The following is a 17,604-nucleotide window of genomic DNA, read 5'->3' as shown; positions in this document are numbered from 1 at the left end:
AAGGATAGATGAGATGATGTCGCGCCTCGATGTGATGATCGATGGTGAAGATTTACGGGAAATGGATATAGCTGATACGTTTCATTATGGAGGATTCATGAGCGAAAGATATTTTATCATATTGCATGCAGGGCTTATCTTTCTTTCCTGGGTTGTACTTTGTGGGGATGTGATGGGAACAGCCAGGTTGATATATAGGTGCCGTGTCGTTAAAAGATACTGGCGGAAAAATTACAGGAGTTAGCATTTACCTGAATGCATTTTATTGCAAAGTGTTGAAAAAGTTCATTTTCATTTTGTCTATGTGTAAGCATGCGTGTATAATATGAAAATGAGAAGAAAAATGAGATATCTCACCTATATAATCCAATAGGAAGTTCTTACCTTACTTACCTTGGGGAACTAGTTATAACAGAGAGAGAGAGAGAGAGAGAGATCTTGTAATTCTAATGTATATGTTACGAGGTTTGCCGTCTAGATCACGTGGAAGTGCTCTAGGCTCTCGAGGTGGTTTATAACTAGGCGTCAAGCAGGGACTTAAGTAATGACAATAATTATATGCAATTTGTAAGTAATAGTAGAGTATACTAAATGATTGATCTTGAGCACGAAGCTCTATACAAAGGAAATCCATCTTGATTATATAGACCTTCGTGGCATGCGTCCCAGTGCTCCTAGTTGTCCCAGTGCTACTGGGACTGCTGAGCCCACTGGGATACTCATATCACATGATGCTGAGCACGTGATGTTCGGTATGTGAAGTCCGACGTAACATATTATTATTATTATTATTATTATTATTATTATTATTAAAAGATTGGGTGGAAGAGGCCTCTATATTGACTATATTACTACACGTGTAGGCATCTCAATATCCTCTTGGTATCCTCGGAGGGGACCAATATGCCTGCTTATGGTTCGTCTAATCTAGCCTGTTTAGGTAATCGTATTACTAATCACGACACGTGATTAGTACCGGTAACTTCTATTCCTTTTAACAATTATTATTATTATTATTATTATTATTATTATTATTATTATTATTATTATTATATTTACTATACTCTCTCTTATTCCTATAAAGAGGAAAGAAAGAAAGGATCTTTTGGAGTAGGATATGAGGAATCTGGTTGTGAGGGGAGGAGGACGGGTACGGTGGGGTGATTGATGATGGAGGAAATGGGAAATGGGAAATGGGAAATGGGAAATGGGAAATGGGAAATGGGAAATGAGTGAGAAAGAAAGGTTTTAAGATTAGAAACACAATCTACTACCATAATATAACATAATATTATTTTTAGTATTCTTTGATATTGTAGGGTAAAGAAATGAGGTTTACTATAACTATCTGTACCTGTATCTCTTCGCCTCGCATTCGTCTATTTTTTGAACTATGAGTCGAAAAGAGATGAGAAGGAGAGCAATAGGAAATAGTTTTGTATCACTGTTTTATGCATCACCAAAAGATCATATATTAATCTAAAGAAAAAAATCATATGCATTTTCCGTTCGCATTATTGCTAATGCTATGTTATGCTGTACTGTGCTATTGTCATTACACATAGCCAGTCGTATCAATTATCTTCTAAAAGTTTGACCTATCTCTCTTCTAAACAAACCGAACCCATTCGCTCAAATTCATGACCACATAGATCATTTCCATGCAACCTCTATAGTTTTAACGCCCAATATAACAAGGACCACCCTAGGCCAAATCCAAGTACCAGTGTGCCACCAGAGTACAAATCTTTAGACCCTCTGTCGTCCATTTTGAAAAAGTAATTACAGGGAAGTTCGCCACCCTTTCCCAGCCCGCGCATCAAAGAAACATCATATCGATTTGGAAATGAAATCTTTATGCAAGGGGTATCAGAATCATTAAGCTCTTTCCCGAGATACTATCAAACGGCAAGCTGTACTTTTGGGGTGTACCCAAAAGAATAAATATCCAGTCGATGGACTCTCAGAAAATTGAGCTCCTCATTATCGATTTAATACAAAGTGTAGCCACCATCGATGATGACGTTGGATCCGGTCATAAAGGCGGATGCATCGGAAGCAAGGAATACAGCGAGACCATTGAGGTCATCAACAGCACCAAGGCGGTTCTGTGGGGTGAGAGATTTCCAGATGACCTTTTGAGCATCAAGGGCAGGGACGTTGTTAAGAGCAGTGTCCATGTATCCAGGAGAGATCATGTTAACACGAACGTTGTATTTAGCCCACTCGGCACCGAGGGACTTTCCGAGTTGAACGACACCAGCCTTGGAGGCATTGTAACATGATTGCTCTTGTGGGTAGTTGACAATGGAGCCAGACATCGAGGCAACGAGAACGATTGAACCAGGCTTGCCAGCGGCCATCATGGCCTTTCCGACGGCTTGGGACATGAGGAAAGATCCAGTAAGGTTGATATCAATCAATCGGCGGAACATGTTGTGGTCGTAGGTTTCGGCGGGGATGTTAGAGCTATAGGTCGTTGTTAGCATAAAGCTTCTAGCAGATCAGATCAAATATACTTACTCGGCAATACCGGCGGAGTTGATGAGAACGTCGGGAGCACCATGCTCCGCAACAACACTGTTGACAGCGGACTCGATAGCATCGGCATCACGAACATCAACCTTGAAGAAAGAGATTGGAATCTTGTTTCCAGTGAGTTCATACAACTCAGCAGCTGATGCATCTCCCAATTCTTGGTTTGCATCAAAGATAACAAGAGCCTTGGCTCCAGCCTCAACACAGGCACGGGCCATGTGGTTTCCAAGACCTCTGGCTCCACTATAACTGTTGTTAGCCTATGATATTCACCTGTGAAACATGAGGTGTGTGAACTAAATGGACCCTAAACAACTAGTTGGGATGACAAGATCGAACGATAGGATCCGATAAGAATAAAATTTCAATCTCGATCTCGAAATTCGAGTTGATAGGAGGAAATATTGCAGATGGTAATTATGAACTGGGAATTGGGAAAGAAAGTGTAAACATACCCAGTGACAACAACGACCTTGCCCATCAGACTCATTTTTTGCATAGTTGGAGTCATTCCTTTGTATGCACTTTGTGTGAGAGGTGTGACAACGTCAACGACCTCCTTTGCTGCTGCTGCTGCTGCTGAAGCTTCTTCAACTGGAATTGTTACTCTTTCTGGTCCAGAACCTGAAACACCCGAGAGTCAGTATATGACTGACCACCAGAAATATTCTCAAACCGAAAAATCGAAGACACTGGGAGCCGAAGCTATGCGAGATATTGGAACCTCAACATAGATTTAGACATTGGGGAGTAGCAATTAAGCTTACCAGGTTGAAACTTGGTTGCAGGAATTTCCTTCTCGTGGATAGCCTCATAATCGTTGGCTTGAGGGGTGGTGGTGAAAGCACGGAGCGCTTGTCTGCTGATAACAGAAGGGGTGGCTCTGCGGCCAGCCTTGGTGGCAGCTCGAATGAAGGAAGATCGGATAGCAGACATATTGTTTGTAGATTATTAAAGTGCTTTGTGAACGAAATTTAGAATGTTGCTTGCTGTTGATTCAAGATGATTGAAAATATGAAAAGCAGTTGTGTCTTTTCAAAAAGGGAGTTTGTCGAAGATATTATATGTGGAAAGAAGGAAGTATGTGGTTTTTGAAAGTGGTTTCCAGAAAGAAATCTGTGGGAAGTAGGAAATGTTAGCGTAATTCTTCAGAACTAGTAAAGCCGAAGGACCGAGACCCAGATTTAATTCTCAATGACAGATAGACATGATGATGACAATTGGGAAAGGAAGAAAACCAGCTGGCAGGTTCCAATATTTTATTCACCCTTTTCTTTTCTTACTTGACCCGAGTGTTGGGATGCAGGAAAAGAGGGAAAATCATCAGCCGGGAATCTAAAACTAACCTCTGAAATATTCAATAACTTATAAAAATATGAAGTGTGTATGCTGAAGCTTCTAATTCTGCAAACTGGTCAGAAAAAAAGTATTCCGAAGAATGATGCTTTTGGTATTCAAATCTGCAACAGTTGGCTGATTCGCATCATTTCCTCATGAGAAGTCAAATATGATGGAGAATCGGAGCCTCAAAACAGAACTCGGAGTTCATGAGAGTTACCAGAAGTTGATTATGATGTAAGAAACCCGGATCGGAGATGAGTCTCTTCTTCTTGTGACTAGAAGAGATTTCAGGAAAGAGAATGCAGAAAGAAAGTAATGCTGACTGTGTATGTAGGAATCCAGCTCTTGGTTATCCTTTCAAATTTTTATCAACGTATGTGCGGAACAAATCTACAACAAGAAGAAATGTCTAAATGGTATCGAGTCGAATGCAAAAAACAAGTGGTCTATAACTTGCGGAAAAGTTGATGTGTGGAAAGAACTATACTGGGCAGAATGTTGGCGGAAAACAAGCTATGCAAAGATAATTTGATGGTGATGAGAGTCTGTTTCTTCTAAATGGAATAAAAGGGGATATGAAAGGGAGAAAAGATGAAAGTTTGGAAGAGTCAGAGACCCTTTAAAGCAAAACACTTTTTTCCTTCTCTCAATTCTCATCGGAGCCCCCCCGAGGCTCTCTCTCCCCCAAGCTAGTTGATCAGGGTTAAACAGGGCAGCTTCCCATCAAAGCCGTGCTGATTTGCATGGTATGTCCCACCTAAAACGCTATTGGAAGGCTCCCGAAACCAGGGTTGTGATACCGGGGTATCTGATAGAACATCAATGCAGAGAGGATCCTTCCATGATAGTGGGGGCAATTGGGTGACCATCAGATTGGCGTGCCACGGATGATGACTAGGTTATGCAGGAGAAGGTTGACATGGCGTACATGGAAGCCGTGGGGGATGATGAACAAGTTTCAAAGGATACTTTTGTTTCCGATACTCCCAGAATCATACCAACCGTGAAGATTTTTGGGAAAAGGATGAGGCGGTGTGCCCTACCTACACATACGTTACTACAAGGTGCATGATTGTCGCTGCAAACTGTATGCAGGAATATGGGTCAGATGTGGCGAGAACTTTGACACTTGGGGAAGTTTCTCTGCATCTCAAATCATACTTTCATCGTATCTGTTTGAGAAAATTAAAAGACTTGTCGATGGAATATTTGTTTCTCTCTTTGGTGGTATTTCAATAGGTATAGCAATTTGGATGAGGATATCAGACTTGGCTGTTGGAAAATATGGCCCCATCTAGATATTAAACCCCTGGCGGAACGGAGTGCTTACTGAGGATTTCTTTGAGACATTTATTTGTGGATCATTAGAAAATTCGAAAAAGTATAATGTTTCTAGAAGCCACAATTCAGAATGGAATGATTTGAAAAGCCACTGACAGGAAGAATACGTGGAGAGTGAGTGGTTGAACAATTTGATACGATTCATACAAAGTTCACGCAAACACCAATAGACACCATCTCGCCTTCAGGGTCCATTATAAGAAGAGGGTAAGGTTACATTGATTGGGATGTGGATTGGACAAACTGGCAGTATTGATGCCATTGCAACTGATAATGTATCTTCCAACCAAAACAATCCACAAAAAATGTCACTCAATCTCAACTCTCATCAAAAACCTCGAAGATCAATTCCCCCAAAGCAAAAGGATCTTCATTATTCAACGTTAATCTCAATCCCTTTTTGATTATTTACCCACATTTTCTTTTTTACAGGTGTACTTGGTTACCTACTCCTAGCGTATATATTTATCCCACACTTTTTCTCTTCTCCATCAATAATAAATATAAATTATTGTGGTTTATGGAGTAGACTGTCTTGAAATATTGGTACTTGGGTCTCCGTAGGTAGCGGTGTGAGTTGGAATATTGGTATGAATATTGGAATTTGGAACGCTCAGGTCGGATTTCTACTCCGTAAACTATGTCCGTGGAAGTTTGGTGGAATGATTGTAGAAGGGGGTTTGGTACGAAGCACTCTGTACGAAATATATAGATTTGGTTTATGTTGTAAGTGTAAATTTAAATGTAAATGTAACCTTGCAGTAGAATAATTCATTGTATCTGCTCCCTTAAGCAAAGCAAAACTTTGCTCAAGTGCCCAAATACGGGGTATCATAGTATAATCTAATCTAAGGAAAGAAAGTCATCTGACAGCTATGAAAAGGTTTAAATCTTACGAGCTGTTGGGACGGGAAGGTCTGTGTTTTTTTTTTGCTTTTTACGAGTCTTTCTTTGGAAGTACTGGAGTAGATTTGGGTTTATTGCTTTCTAGGGGGTGAGGGCTGGCTGGGTGATACCTAGTAAGTACTCTAGATAGTAGATACCACTGTAGAGAGGTAAATATGCCACATGTAGATGATGCGATTTTTAAGTGGTGTTTTGATAATGTATGTGTGTATACTCAGCTAATTTTGTATTTTCTATATGTATATATATATATATATATATATATATGTATTTGTTTATCTATTTCTGTTTATTGAAGAATTTGAAAACACTACGATGCTGAGTACTGTGTTCCCCTGCATTATCTGTAGTTATCTACTACTTACTTACAGAGTACCTATCAATAAATAAATAAATAAATAAATCTTTCTAGAACTTAATTAGAAGCATAGTTCCTATTTAGTAAATTCCCAGGTTTACCGCCCGCGGATCAGGGTCTTTACTAACTTTTAGTCACTATGGATCTTTTTTCTGGGTCATGTCTTTTGGATTTTTCATATTTTATGGAGTTTATGGAGTTGTTACCACATTTTCTAGAGGACCCTGGAAATGAAAAAAAAAAAAAAATGAAAAAAGTCCCTACCTACCTGAATGACTCGCATCATCGGTGGCAATAGAACAAGTTTTGATTCTTGAAGAACTAAACGGAGTAGGGTCTAAAAAAATCTTTTCTTTTCTTTTCTATTGTGGAGAGGAAAAATGGAAAATTTTCTTCATTCTATTTTTTTGCCCTCTTTTTGGCCTCCATTCTTCTTCTCGTCTTCTTCCATTTCGTCATTTTTTTCTTCCTTCCTTTTTCTTCTTTCTTTAACATCATTCATACATCAAAAATCATCTATATCATCCATTCTACAAGTGTATTTCAACATCTCAAAAAACAGATAGGCATCAATTCCAAATTCCCATGTCAATGGATGTATCGAAAGGGTACCAATGCATACCACAAATCACTCACCCTACCACATGTACTGCTACCCGAACCACAAATCACGAATCACAGAATAAACGATGAGGAAAGGAAAGGATTAGCTGGAACCGTCGGTTATATTTCGATAATAGATATCAATCATACAAGTATTTCCACCCATGAATACCTATAAACATTGAACGACACTTTGGTACGTATACCAGATAGCTTCAACATCAACCTCCCAACAAACCAAGCTTCTCTCATTTTCGACTGGACCGGTCTGAATGCTCCGAAAATCCGAATCATCGAATTTCTACCGCACATACACATATCATAAGCTTCACAAGTGGCGCTTGAACAGCACGAATAGTATGAACAGCGGATTAGAAAGCTCCCGCATGATCTTTTGATAAAAAATTTCTCATCAAGATGGTGTGGTGATAATTCGTCAAATTACGATTCTGAAGTTCCATTCATCATCGCAGCCTGAATTTATCAGCAAAGAAACTATATTCACATTTTTTATATTTGGGCTCATGTTCATATGATGGTGGATCACAAATCAAGGTTCGACGTATAGCCACGGAATCTGTTTTCTCGATTCATTGATGAGGCTGTTGTCGCATTCACCAAGCACACATATCGAAATTTTCAGCTTGTTGGGCTTTTACAATCTAGATTTTGATAACAGGGAGGTATTTGTTGGGAGGAGTTCATGTCACCCCCACCTTTCTATTTTTCTATTTCTGTTGCAACGTCATTTATTTCCTCACTGTTCTATTTTAGTAGGTAATGATGAATGATAAGAGATGAGGAATGAGGGGCAAGGGGCAAGGGACCTGATTTCCTCATCTAGAACATTAGTGAATCTCACCTGATGCAAATTTTTCTTATGGAAGTTGAAAGCGGAAAGAAATGAAGGAGATAAAAGGACTCTATCTCAAAGACTTACATGATGAATATCCAGATAGGGACAGCTTATGTTGAGTTTCAAAAAGAAACTTGATGTGTGATGTGAACTGGACGAATATTTTAGTAGATGCTTCGTGTTTTCTGAAAGTCTTTGAGATAGGGTTGTTTTTTGGATAGGGCTTTTGGTTTGGTGCGGTTGTGTTAGTACGTTGATAAGGCTGGAGATGGATATCTATCTTTCTTGGATTTTCAAAAGGTTTTGATCGTATTTCCTTTGCATGTTCCTACTCTTATCTGATCATATGGAAGATACTTGAACTGAAATCATGAACACTTTTACCTACTTCTATAAACATTCGAATATATACACTCTCCAAGACATCCAAATTCAATACAAACAAACATTACGTCATTATCTTCAAAAAAAATCTCTCGAATTATATAATACATTCATGAATTGAACATCTAACAATCCACCTATCAAGTGAATAATAAACACAATACAATAAAGTACCTAGTATGAATATAGATCTGAAGAAGTCTTATGAAGTGATAATGATAGTGAATGACTCCATTCCCCCACTCAGTCAGGATCAGGAACTTTATAATTCCTACTTCCAATACAATTTGACCTTGGTGGGAAAATCAAATATGTAATATGAATGAGGTAAGGTAGGAGAAGTATGTGATTCTTAACTAACGAATTGAGATTCTGATTCGTAGAGATATGCCTTGAGAATTTGAAGGGTATGGGAATTAGTTTTGCTATAGAATCTCATCTATTTAAATACTTTTTATTTTTACAATATTATAATGGGGTACAAATATCCCCAGATTATTTTAAGGATCTTTTAAAAAGACAAGCTTATTAAATAGTTTAGGAATACCTTACTCCTAGTATCCTTGAACTCCATAGGTCGCTGGCGGTATTATATTATAGTTATGAACGAAATTGTTAAAGTGAATGGTTCCTGCGTAGCACGTGCACAGGGCACTAGTCCTGTTAGGACTAGATTGAGAAGCTCTCTTACAGAGAGCTTCGCACTTCCGTAGAACTTAGAAGAGAGATTAACCTACTAGACCAATATTACCTCAGTTCTGCCCTATCAGCTTCCCACTATTCCCTGTGTGAGGTCATTCCTTTTAACAGAAATATATAATAAATGGAATAACATTTAGAAAGATTTAGGTATATAAGTCTTATATATTACTATTATTTATATACAATATAAAAGAGATATATCTTCTCTGTCATATTAAGTCTAGTACTACTACATTTATCACTAACCATATCATCACTATCATCTATCTAATTTCTAGCACCAACCCACACCATTTCCTGGCGGGAAATTCTCCCAAACTCTCAGAAAACATCTCATCGCCTGTTGGATAGAGTAACTACTCTGATACTGTCATACCAGTGGCTTGAACGTTGACATAATAATTCTATAACAAGATCCTGATTATAAAGGAGTCTGATTTGTTTTACACTCCTTTGATGGACTGCTTAATTTATAATGAATGAATGATGGGGAAAAGAAAGGGTCTTGTTTTTTAATCTGTTATCATTTATATATATCTTCTATATAGGTATCTACTTATAAATTTAAATAATATCCACAAGCATCAATTAATAAATTCTGATTACTAGGGTCTATGCGATGTATTACCTATGTAATTATAAGAAAGAACTAAAATGCTATAAATAATAAACAATTTTTAATATTTTTAAATTATATAAAACAGAGACCCTACTATAGGAGAAAATTAGTTTATATAAATCCTCTAACTGATAATATATAACTTATGGCCATGATCATGAACGAGCCCAAAATAAACTATTTAGAAATGAAAGTGTAGTATTTATTTATAGTTTTGTTTTGTTTAATTTACTACTGTCAAAATCAATCTGTATAATTGTCATTATTTTCAACTTGTTTTTTTTTTTTTTTGATATATGATTTCCATTTTGAACTTAGCAAAAAAAAAAAGCTATGTATCCGGGTATAGAGTAGATAATATTAAACTAAAACTAAATTAATAGAAAGTACCTAGTAGAAGAATATATTAGGTGAATGAAGTTCAACTCCAATCTTTGACTTTGATGAGATGAGATGAGGACTTGAATGGATCAGGTGAGAAGAGCGGATGTTGAATCAACTGTATCATCAAAGTGCGGTCATTAAGGAGGCGTTTCCGTGTGTTTCTAGACATTGAAATGTAGGTCCTAACACATGAATCCTCTTTATGCCATAGTATCATCCCACGCTATCATTCCACCTCTCTTCCTTTTCACTGCGATTCTAGTCAATTATGTTATTATCATCGCCTAATTTATCATTTCATCATTCAGAATATCCAAAATCCCTCCTTAAACACCCCGAATTCGCCCACATGAAAACTTCCAAGTAATAAAATGTCCACCTTGTGCAAACTATCTACTTTCTCAGATTACTGATAGTAGAAGATTGATTTTCATTTAGAATCTGCATTCAAAACCAATCCTCGAGATACAGGAAAATTATAAATTGTACAAGAAGCAAAAAATGAAGGTAGGGAATACGTCAATATTAGAAGTGAATATTGAGAATATCCGAACAGAAGAACCAAGTAAAGTAAAACAAAATCTAAGAGATTGAAAGATGAGTATCTTTCCGTATATCTCTACATCTAATGTTTTATATGATATCCTTGTTTTAGATAATTGATATTCTCTTTCCTTATTAGCAGTTTTCTACACTATTGTGACCAAAAGGGTGTTTATAGACCAGCAATTGTATTTAACTTAGAATCTACAGGTGAAGAGCACCTGTAGATGGGGATAGCTACTCTATATATACACAAATGAATGGCCTAGCCGCAGTAGCTAGGCAAAAAGAAGTCATATTTATTCCTCCAATGATCTTACTTTACCGATAACCATTGATACCGAGTACTTGTCCGGATCTGATCCTCAGGTCACCTAAATCGCATACTAATCTCGAGTAATCGTATCATGTGTGGACATGGTTAATGTACCTGAGGTTTCTTATATAATAAAGGTGGGAGGAAAGCAGGGGTTTCCGTCACAACTATCATCCACAAATCTCCTCATGTTACTAAACGAGAATAAACACCTAAAGATATCCATAACTCTCATCATTGCATTATATAATCGCAATAATTTAACATATTATAACCAATTCATCTTTTCTACTTATCAATCTCCATTCTTTACAACATTATTGATTAGATCTCTTCGAAGATATAATATTGCAGGCCTAGAGGAAATTAAAAACATATAGACCAAGAAATTTACAAAAAATATAAGAAAAAGAAAAGCAATAATTAAAATATCTAATAAAAAGAATTGATATCCAAACTCACAATTAGTAAATATTTGAAGTACTTATATAACCAAGAAAATCTCATCCCTCTTGTGACCAAAAGGGTGTTTATAGACCAGCAATTGTATTTAACTTAGAATCTACAGGTGAAGAGCACCTGTAGATGGGGATAGCTACTCTATATATACACAAATGAATGGCCTAGCCGCAATGGCTAGGCAAAAAGAAGTCATATTTATTCCTCCAATGATCTTACTTTACCGATAACCATTGATACCGAGTACTTGTCCGGATCTGATCCTCAGGTCACCTAAATCGCATACTAATCTCGAGTAATCGTATCATGTGTGGACATGGTTAATGTACCTGAGGTTTCTTATATAATAAAGGTGGGAGGAAAGCAGGGATTTCCGTCACACCTCTCAACATATTCCCCGAAAAGTTAGAAATTCACTTGAAAGACTATACACCTCTTATCGCTCCTTCCGATGAATATGATATTCTAAACTCCTAGTATAAAAAATAAAGTTTCCTATCATATTAGTTTCTTTCAAACTCTCTTTCTTTATATATATATATATATATTTGAGACAAGCCCCCCAACACTCCTCTATACCCCATCCAATTCCAATCCAAATTAAACTACTTAGATCGGAAGATTAAAGAAAAAATATCTTTTATAAACACTATTATAACCATTATTATTATAATTCCAATCAATATCAATATCATTATTACAATTTAATAATATATTTTCCTCGATCCCGCGTCCCGAAACAATTGGACGAAAGAAACCCACCGAGTCTTGCAACTCTTCTCATCTAATACAACATCACCTTTATCTCAAAACAACAATCCCCTCCTCCCCTCCCTCATCTAATTACTCTCTCAACCCCTAATATACATACCGAATCCTTACCAAACTCCAAACCCCCAACATACATACCACCCCCCACCAAACCCCAAATCCCAAACCTACAACAAACCATAAAGCACTACACTGCACTCAACCCATACAAATTCCAAATCCCACACAAATATACACCAATAACAAAACCCTAATCCTAACCCATCTATCCTCTACAATCACCAAAATATCACAAAATCACAAAAAGCCAAAAAAATAAAAATATAATAGTACTGAAAAGAAAAACAAAGAGAGATCCATGACTATCTATCTCACTTAACCTTAAACGGTTTAAAGAAATAAAAGAATAATTATATATCACATGAAACCCACGACAATATGAATTTTGAAATTCATAAATCATGTATTATAGGGAGAATCTCGAAGTTAATTTTGAAATTGGGGAAAGAGTTAGGATTATTTATTTGATTCCCATTATAAAGTTCACTTGGATAATTATCTATGATTGGAATGATATGTTTATATTATAGGACTTAATTACTTACCAAGGTGTTCTGGTAATTTGTCACACACTCACTAGACATCCATAAGTCAACAATCAAGAATTCATAGTAGATACTTGTATCTTTCCACTTTCATTCATTCATTCATTCATTCATCACTCGCCTAATCCCATCCAAGCCCAGGAGGTCCAAAAGAAAAGTCTTCAACTCATATTCTCTTTATTCCTATATTTACATTCAAATTTCCATCCATAACCACTCAATCACTATGTATCAAGGAATATCTTCCGCTGTGCTTTTTATTTCACAAATTCCTTATCCGCATCCTAAAGCCCAAGCCCAAGCTCTATCCACAATCATGTTCTTCCAAAATCAAGAAAGATATAAGAAATGAAGGAAGGCAAAGTAATGAGACAAAAATCGATTCGCTAGTATGACAGACAGACATAGAGATGTGTATGAAAAAGCTAACAGATGACAATAGAACCCCCGAGAACTCCGGTATATGGAATATGAAAACAAGGATATGCCTGAAGCAAATCAAGAGTGTTTTTAGGTTAAGAAGTGTAAAAGGATGTGTGGGGAGTGGAGTCAGGTAGGAAATAATGTTGCGTTTGAGACGCAACTTTATTCTCTCATTTTGACATAATTTGAAGGGAAGATACCCGATCGTCCGTTGATAGTACCAGTCCTATCAACACAATGTATTAGCCCTGATTACGCACTTTTTCTATCCTTATGTGCCAGAACATGTCATAAAAAGAGGGCAAAAAAAGATATACGTACCACCAATCTTCATTGCTATCAGTCTTCTTCGTCACCGTAATTACATCACCCTTCTTGAAGCCCAAATCTCCTGGCTGATCGGCATCAAACGTAAATTGCGCAACGGCTTCATTACTCCTCAAACTAGCTGTCTTGGATTGAAACTTTGGTTTTGGTGCCGCCGGTCTACCTGGTCCTGGTTTTCCGCTACCATTACCGCCAAATTGACTTGAAGATGTACGAGGAGAATCCGTATATACATAATCATCCTCAAATGCGGTTCCAGACCTAGCCCTGCCTGCATTGGTAGGGGCTCTGTCATAAATATCATCGGCCCATGTACTCGCTCGTTGAGGACGGTTGGGGTTGACATAATCAGAATCATTTCCTAAACTTGTGCCACGATCTCTTCGCGTGCCTTCTCCGTAGGCATTTCCTCTTCTACCTTCCCATACCACATCATCGTGTCGTTCGTCATAAACAGGTATATCATTATAAGTGCCATCATCAGTACTTTGCCCCGCGAAAACTCTCGAATTCAACACAGTCATGAGTGGTTGTGCTGCTGGTGGTGCTCGAACTGCTCCGCCCAGTAACTCTGCAGCTGTGAATCTTCTTCCGTATAATTTCTCGTTCGCATCTCTTCGCTCGATAATTGCGCTTCCCTCGAGACTGACACCAGCAAAAAGTCCCTTTGTCTTGCTATAACTGAAAACACCAGCTACCCCCTTCATACTGGCAGCTCCGGCTGCCTCGGCATTTCGTCCTATTGGTCCAGCTGCTATACTGACATTTCCACCAAGTGTGAGAGAACCAGCTTGGGAGAAGGTGCGCACAGCCGCGGCATCATTGAGAATGAAAACGAAATCCGTGAGTTCGAAACCGATTTGTCCGCCAACTCCACCGCCGCCGATTCCAATTGCCGAAGGTGCGGACCAGGAACCGTCCGAGAGACGAGCTATTACTACACCATTACCATAACGACCGGAACCAATAAACCCAGCTTTTAGGACAGTCACGATTGCGAGGCCCTGGTTTGGGGAGAATGTTAGTGAGGGAGCTCGGGTTATTGGGAGGCTGGGAAGGGAAAACAGCGGAAACAAGAACGAACCTTTGCTTGCGCAAGGACATGTGGTGGAATGATCTTATCGGGACCAAAGGACTGTCGTGGATCAATGAAAGAGCTTAAAATCTTTCCGCATTTTTTGCATTCCGCTGTTCAAGAGTAGATTGTCAGCTTCGGTGCTCTTCTTGCAGTGGAATGATTTCATGTTAGCCGCTCAACAGGATGTCATAAAATAACTTACACGCCATAGACGAAGGAAGCGGGTTATTGATTCCCAAAGGCATCTTGAAGGATTATTCAAGGAAATCTCTTTTTCGAATGTATAGTCAGTTGTGATGAGCTTGCGCGAAACTATTCTATGATTCTGTTGGGTTGTCTGTAGGTAGAGTAGATATGGGTTCGCGAACCGAGAATCAACTGCGCCACAGAATATTTCGATGACAAAGTGTGGGGTTCAAGCAAAGGTTATCCGATAGCCAGCACCAGCTAGCATGATCCTGTGAGAAGGCTAATAATAATATTCGCGGGTTAATCAATCACTCCAGATTTTATGTATATCAGTATTTTCTAGATACCTAGTAGGTAGCAGACGAATATATCGTGTTTCATGGATTTTCAAGTATCAATTGAAAGAGCTTGAAAAGTGGGATAAGAGTTACCTTTAATATTTGTGTTCTGCTAGGTACTAGGTATGTAGGTACTATAAGTAGGTACTAAACAGGTAGGTAGCTAAGTACCCAGTAGACAAAAGCAATTGGATTAGCCTCATAAAAGGTGCATGTGGTCTGTGGGTCTATGGTCCGTGCTCTCCCTCTTCGGAACGGACAAAGCGGCCGCTGCTGACTCCAGAATTCAATTTTTCCCCTCCACAAATTTATTGATTTTTGTCTGCCCCGCGGTTTTCAATTTTTATTAATCCTCCAACTTCAATTTACTTTATTCTCACCACAATAAAATTCCTCATTTTTTGGAAACTTCCTTTTGAAAGACCGGAAACAAGAACACTGAATCACTTAGCAAATTCTGAGATCCTTGGATAATTATAATCAAGATGTCTGCCAATGACATCTACCAAACTCCATTGACTTCGCGTTATGCAAGTAAGTAACTCGATCTATGCTCCTCTCAATGGACAAAATAAATCTCACTTTGATTATACCTATCGAGCCTACGTTGTAGACCTCATAACACTCTTCAATGTTCCAATTCGGATTTGACAATCAAATGATTGGTTCAACCAGCCTCAGAGATTCAATGCTAATCATTCCATTCTTACAGGCAATGAAATGAAGGAGATCTTCTCCGCTCGCAACCGTGCTTCCACATGGAGAACCCTTTGGATCCATCTCGCTGAAGCCGAAAGGGAGTTGGGTTTGGATATCAGTGCTGAGGGAATTCAACAAATGAAGGACCACAGAATCATGACAGACGAGGACTTTGAGGTTGCTGCAGTGGAAGAGAAGAAGCGTCGTCATGATGTGTAAGTTCCACTCCAGAATTTTCACTTTCCAGATTGGACTTGCTAACTTCGTTCTTTTCAGTATGGCACATGTTCATGCATTTGGCCGAGTTGCTCCAAAGGCTGCTGGTATCATCCATTATGGTGCCACCTCATGCTACTGCACTGATAATGCCGATCTCATTTTCCAACGTGATGCCCTCGACTTAATTCTCCCCAAGTTGGCTACTATCATTCACAAGTTGGCTCAATTTGCTCTCGAGTTCAAGGATCTACCCACCTTGGGATACACCCATTTCCAACCTGCTCAATTGATCACTGTAGGTCGTCGTGCCTCTCAATGGGTTCAAGATCTTCTCATGGATTTGGAGGACATTAAGAGAGTCAGAGCCGATCTTCGTAAGTCCTCAATATGTCTTACACTCAAGCGCGATCAGGTTTCAAATTTCTATGAACACCTGCTAACACTTAAATTTAGGTTACCGTGGTGCTCAAGGCACAACTGGTACACAAGCCAGTTTCATGGAGATCTTCAAAGGTGACGGTTCCAAGATTGATCAGCTCAACGAGATCCTTTGTGAAAAGGCCGGATTCCCAAGCTGTTACGCTATCAGCACACAAACCTATTCCCGCAAAGTTGACCTTAGAATCGCCAATGCCCTTTCCAGCTTTGGCGCTACAGCCCAAAGAATCTCGAGTGACATCCGTCATCTTGCCAACTTGAAGGAATTGGAGGAGCCATTTGAGAAGGATCAAATCGGTTCATCCGCAATGGCCTATAAGCGCAATCCAATGAGATCGGAACGAATTGCAGCACTTGGTCGTCATCTTGCCAACCTCAACAAGAACGCCAACGATACCTATGCTGCTCAATGGTTCGAAAGAACCCTCGATGATTCCGCAATCCGCCGTATCACCATCCCTGAGATGTTCCTATCAGCCGACGCCGTCTGTATGGCTATGGACAACGTCGTCTCTGGCTTTGTTGTTTACCCAAACCGTATTCATTCTCGTGTCATGGAAGAATTGCCTTTCATGGCTACAGAGGTAATCATTATGAGAATTGTTGCCGCCGGAGGATCGCGACAAGAAGCTCATGAGGAGATTCGTGTTCTTTCTCACCAAGCTTCTGATGTTGTTAAGAAGCAAGGTGGCCAAAACGATTTGATCGACCGTATTAAGGCTACCAAATACTTTGAACCAGTCTGGGCCGATCTTGATAACATGATGGACCCAAAGAACTTCATTGGCCGTAGTGCACACTCGGTCGAGAAGTACTGTGGACCTGGTGGAGAGGTTGAAGCTGCCCTTGCTGAGTGGTCAGGACAGATCAAGTCTAGCAAGGCCGTTGAGTTGAGTCTTTAATTCGAAGCCCATTGGCTTTACAACTTCTTTGATTGAAGAATGTCAAAATGGATAGATATGGCTGGGAGAAAATTGGTTGGAGTTCATGGAGTACGGCCCTCACGGATCTCATGGGTGGAGGATTTTTCAAAGTAGACGTGCGACTCATACCCATTAAACTTGCGTGTAATTTAGTTTTCTGGAGGTACTATTCGCAACTTTAGCAAGCATGTGGTTTTTTCAGCGACTTGATGCAAACATGATATACATTACATAATATTCCCGC

At 38.9% G+C, this 17,604-nt stretch overlaps 5 protein-coding genes across 5 annotated transcripts; 3 read left to right on the top strand and 2 right to left on the bottom strand.

The window, feature by feature from the left end:
* Positions 1 to 1,991: 1,991 nt before the first annotated feature.
* On the bottom strand, positions 1,992 to 3,474 carry SS1G_02446 (hypothetical protein; the record flags this gene model as incomplete). The annotated part of the gene is made up of 4 exons (XM_001596179.1): positions 1,992 to 2,469; positions 2,524 to 2,781; positions 2,994 to 3,162; positions 3,306 to 3,474. 4 exons carry the CDS (start codon positions 3,472 to 3,474, stop codon positions 1,992 to 1,994), a joined length of 1,074 nt encoding a protein of 357 aa, XP_001596229.1.
* Positions 3,475 to 4,045: 571 nt separating this feature from the next.
* On the top strand, positions 4,046 to 4,292 carry SS1G_02445 (predicted protein; the record flags this gene model as incomplete). The annotated part of the gene is made up of 2 exons (XM_001596178.1): positions 4,046 to 4,113; positions 4,214 to 4,292. 2 exons carry the CDS (start codon positions 4,046 to 4,048, stop codon positions 4,290 to 4,292), a joined length of 147 nt encoding a protein of 48 aa, XP_001596228.1.
* Positions 4,293 to 4,798: 506 nt separating this feature from the next.
* Positions 4,799 to 5,177, top strand: SS1G_02444 (predicted protein; the record flags this gene model as incomplete). The annotated part of the gene is made up of 3 exons (XM_001596177.1): positions 4,799 to 4,911; positions 4,944 to 4,966; positions 5,119 to 5,177. 3 exons carry the CDS (start codon positions 4,799 to 4,801, stop codon positions 5,175 to 5,177), a joined length of 195 nt encoding a protein of 64 aa, XP_001596227.1.
* Positions 5,178 to 13,311: 8,134 nt separating this feature from the next.
* On the bottom strand, positions 13,312 to 14,799 carry SS1G_02443 (hypothetical protein; the record flags this gene model as incomplete). Its single annotated transcript, XM_001596176.1, has 4 exons — positions 13,312 to 13,375; positions 13,471 to 14,480; positions 14,561 to 14,664; positions 14,757 to 14,799. 4 exons carry the CDS (start codon positions 14,797 to 14,799, stop codon positions 13,312 to 13,314), a joined length of 1,221 nt encoding a protein of 406 aa, XP_001596226.1.
* A 767-nt stretch (positions 14,800 to 15,566) lies between these two features.
* On the top strand, positions 15,567 to 17,339 carry SS1G_02442 (hypothetical protein; the record flags this gene model as incomplete). Its single annotated transcript, XM_001596175.1, has 4 exons — positions 15,567 to 15,615; positions 15,794 to 15,995; positions 16,057 to 16,373; positions 16,453 to 17,339. The coding sequence occupies 4 exons, from the start codon at positions 15,567 to 15,569 to the stop codon at positions 17,337 to 17,339; spliced, it is 1,455 nt and encodes a 484-aa protein (XP_001596225.1).
* Between the last annotated feature and the right edge of the window lie 265 nt (positions 17,340 to 17,604).

This window comes from Sclerotinia sclerotiorum, genomic scaffold (genome assembly GCF_000146945.2).
Source record: "Sclerotinia sclerotiorum 1980 UF-70 scaffold_3 genomic scaffold, whole genome shotgun sequence".
NCBI lineage: Eukaryota > Fungi > Ascomycota > Leotiomycetes > Helotiales > Sclerotiniaceae > Sclerotinia > Sclerotinia sclerotiorum.
This window is presented reverse-complemented; position numbering and strand designations above follow the sequence as displayed.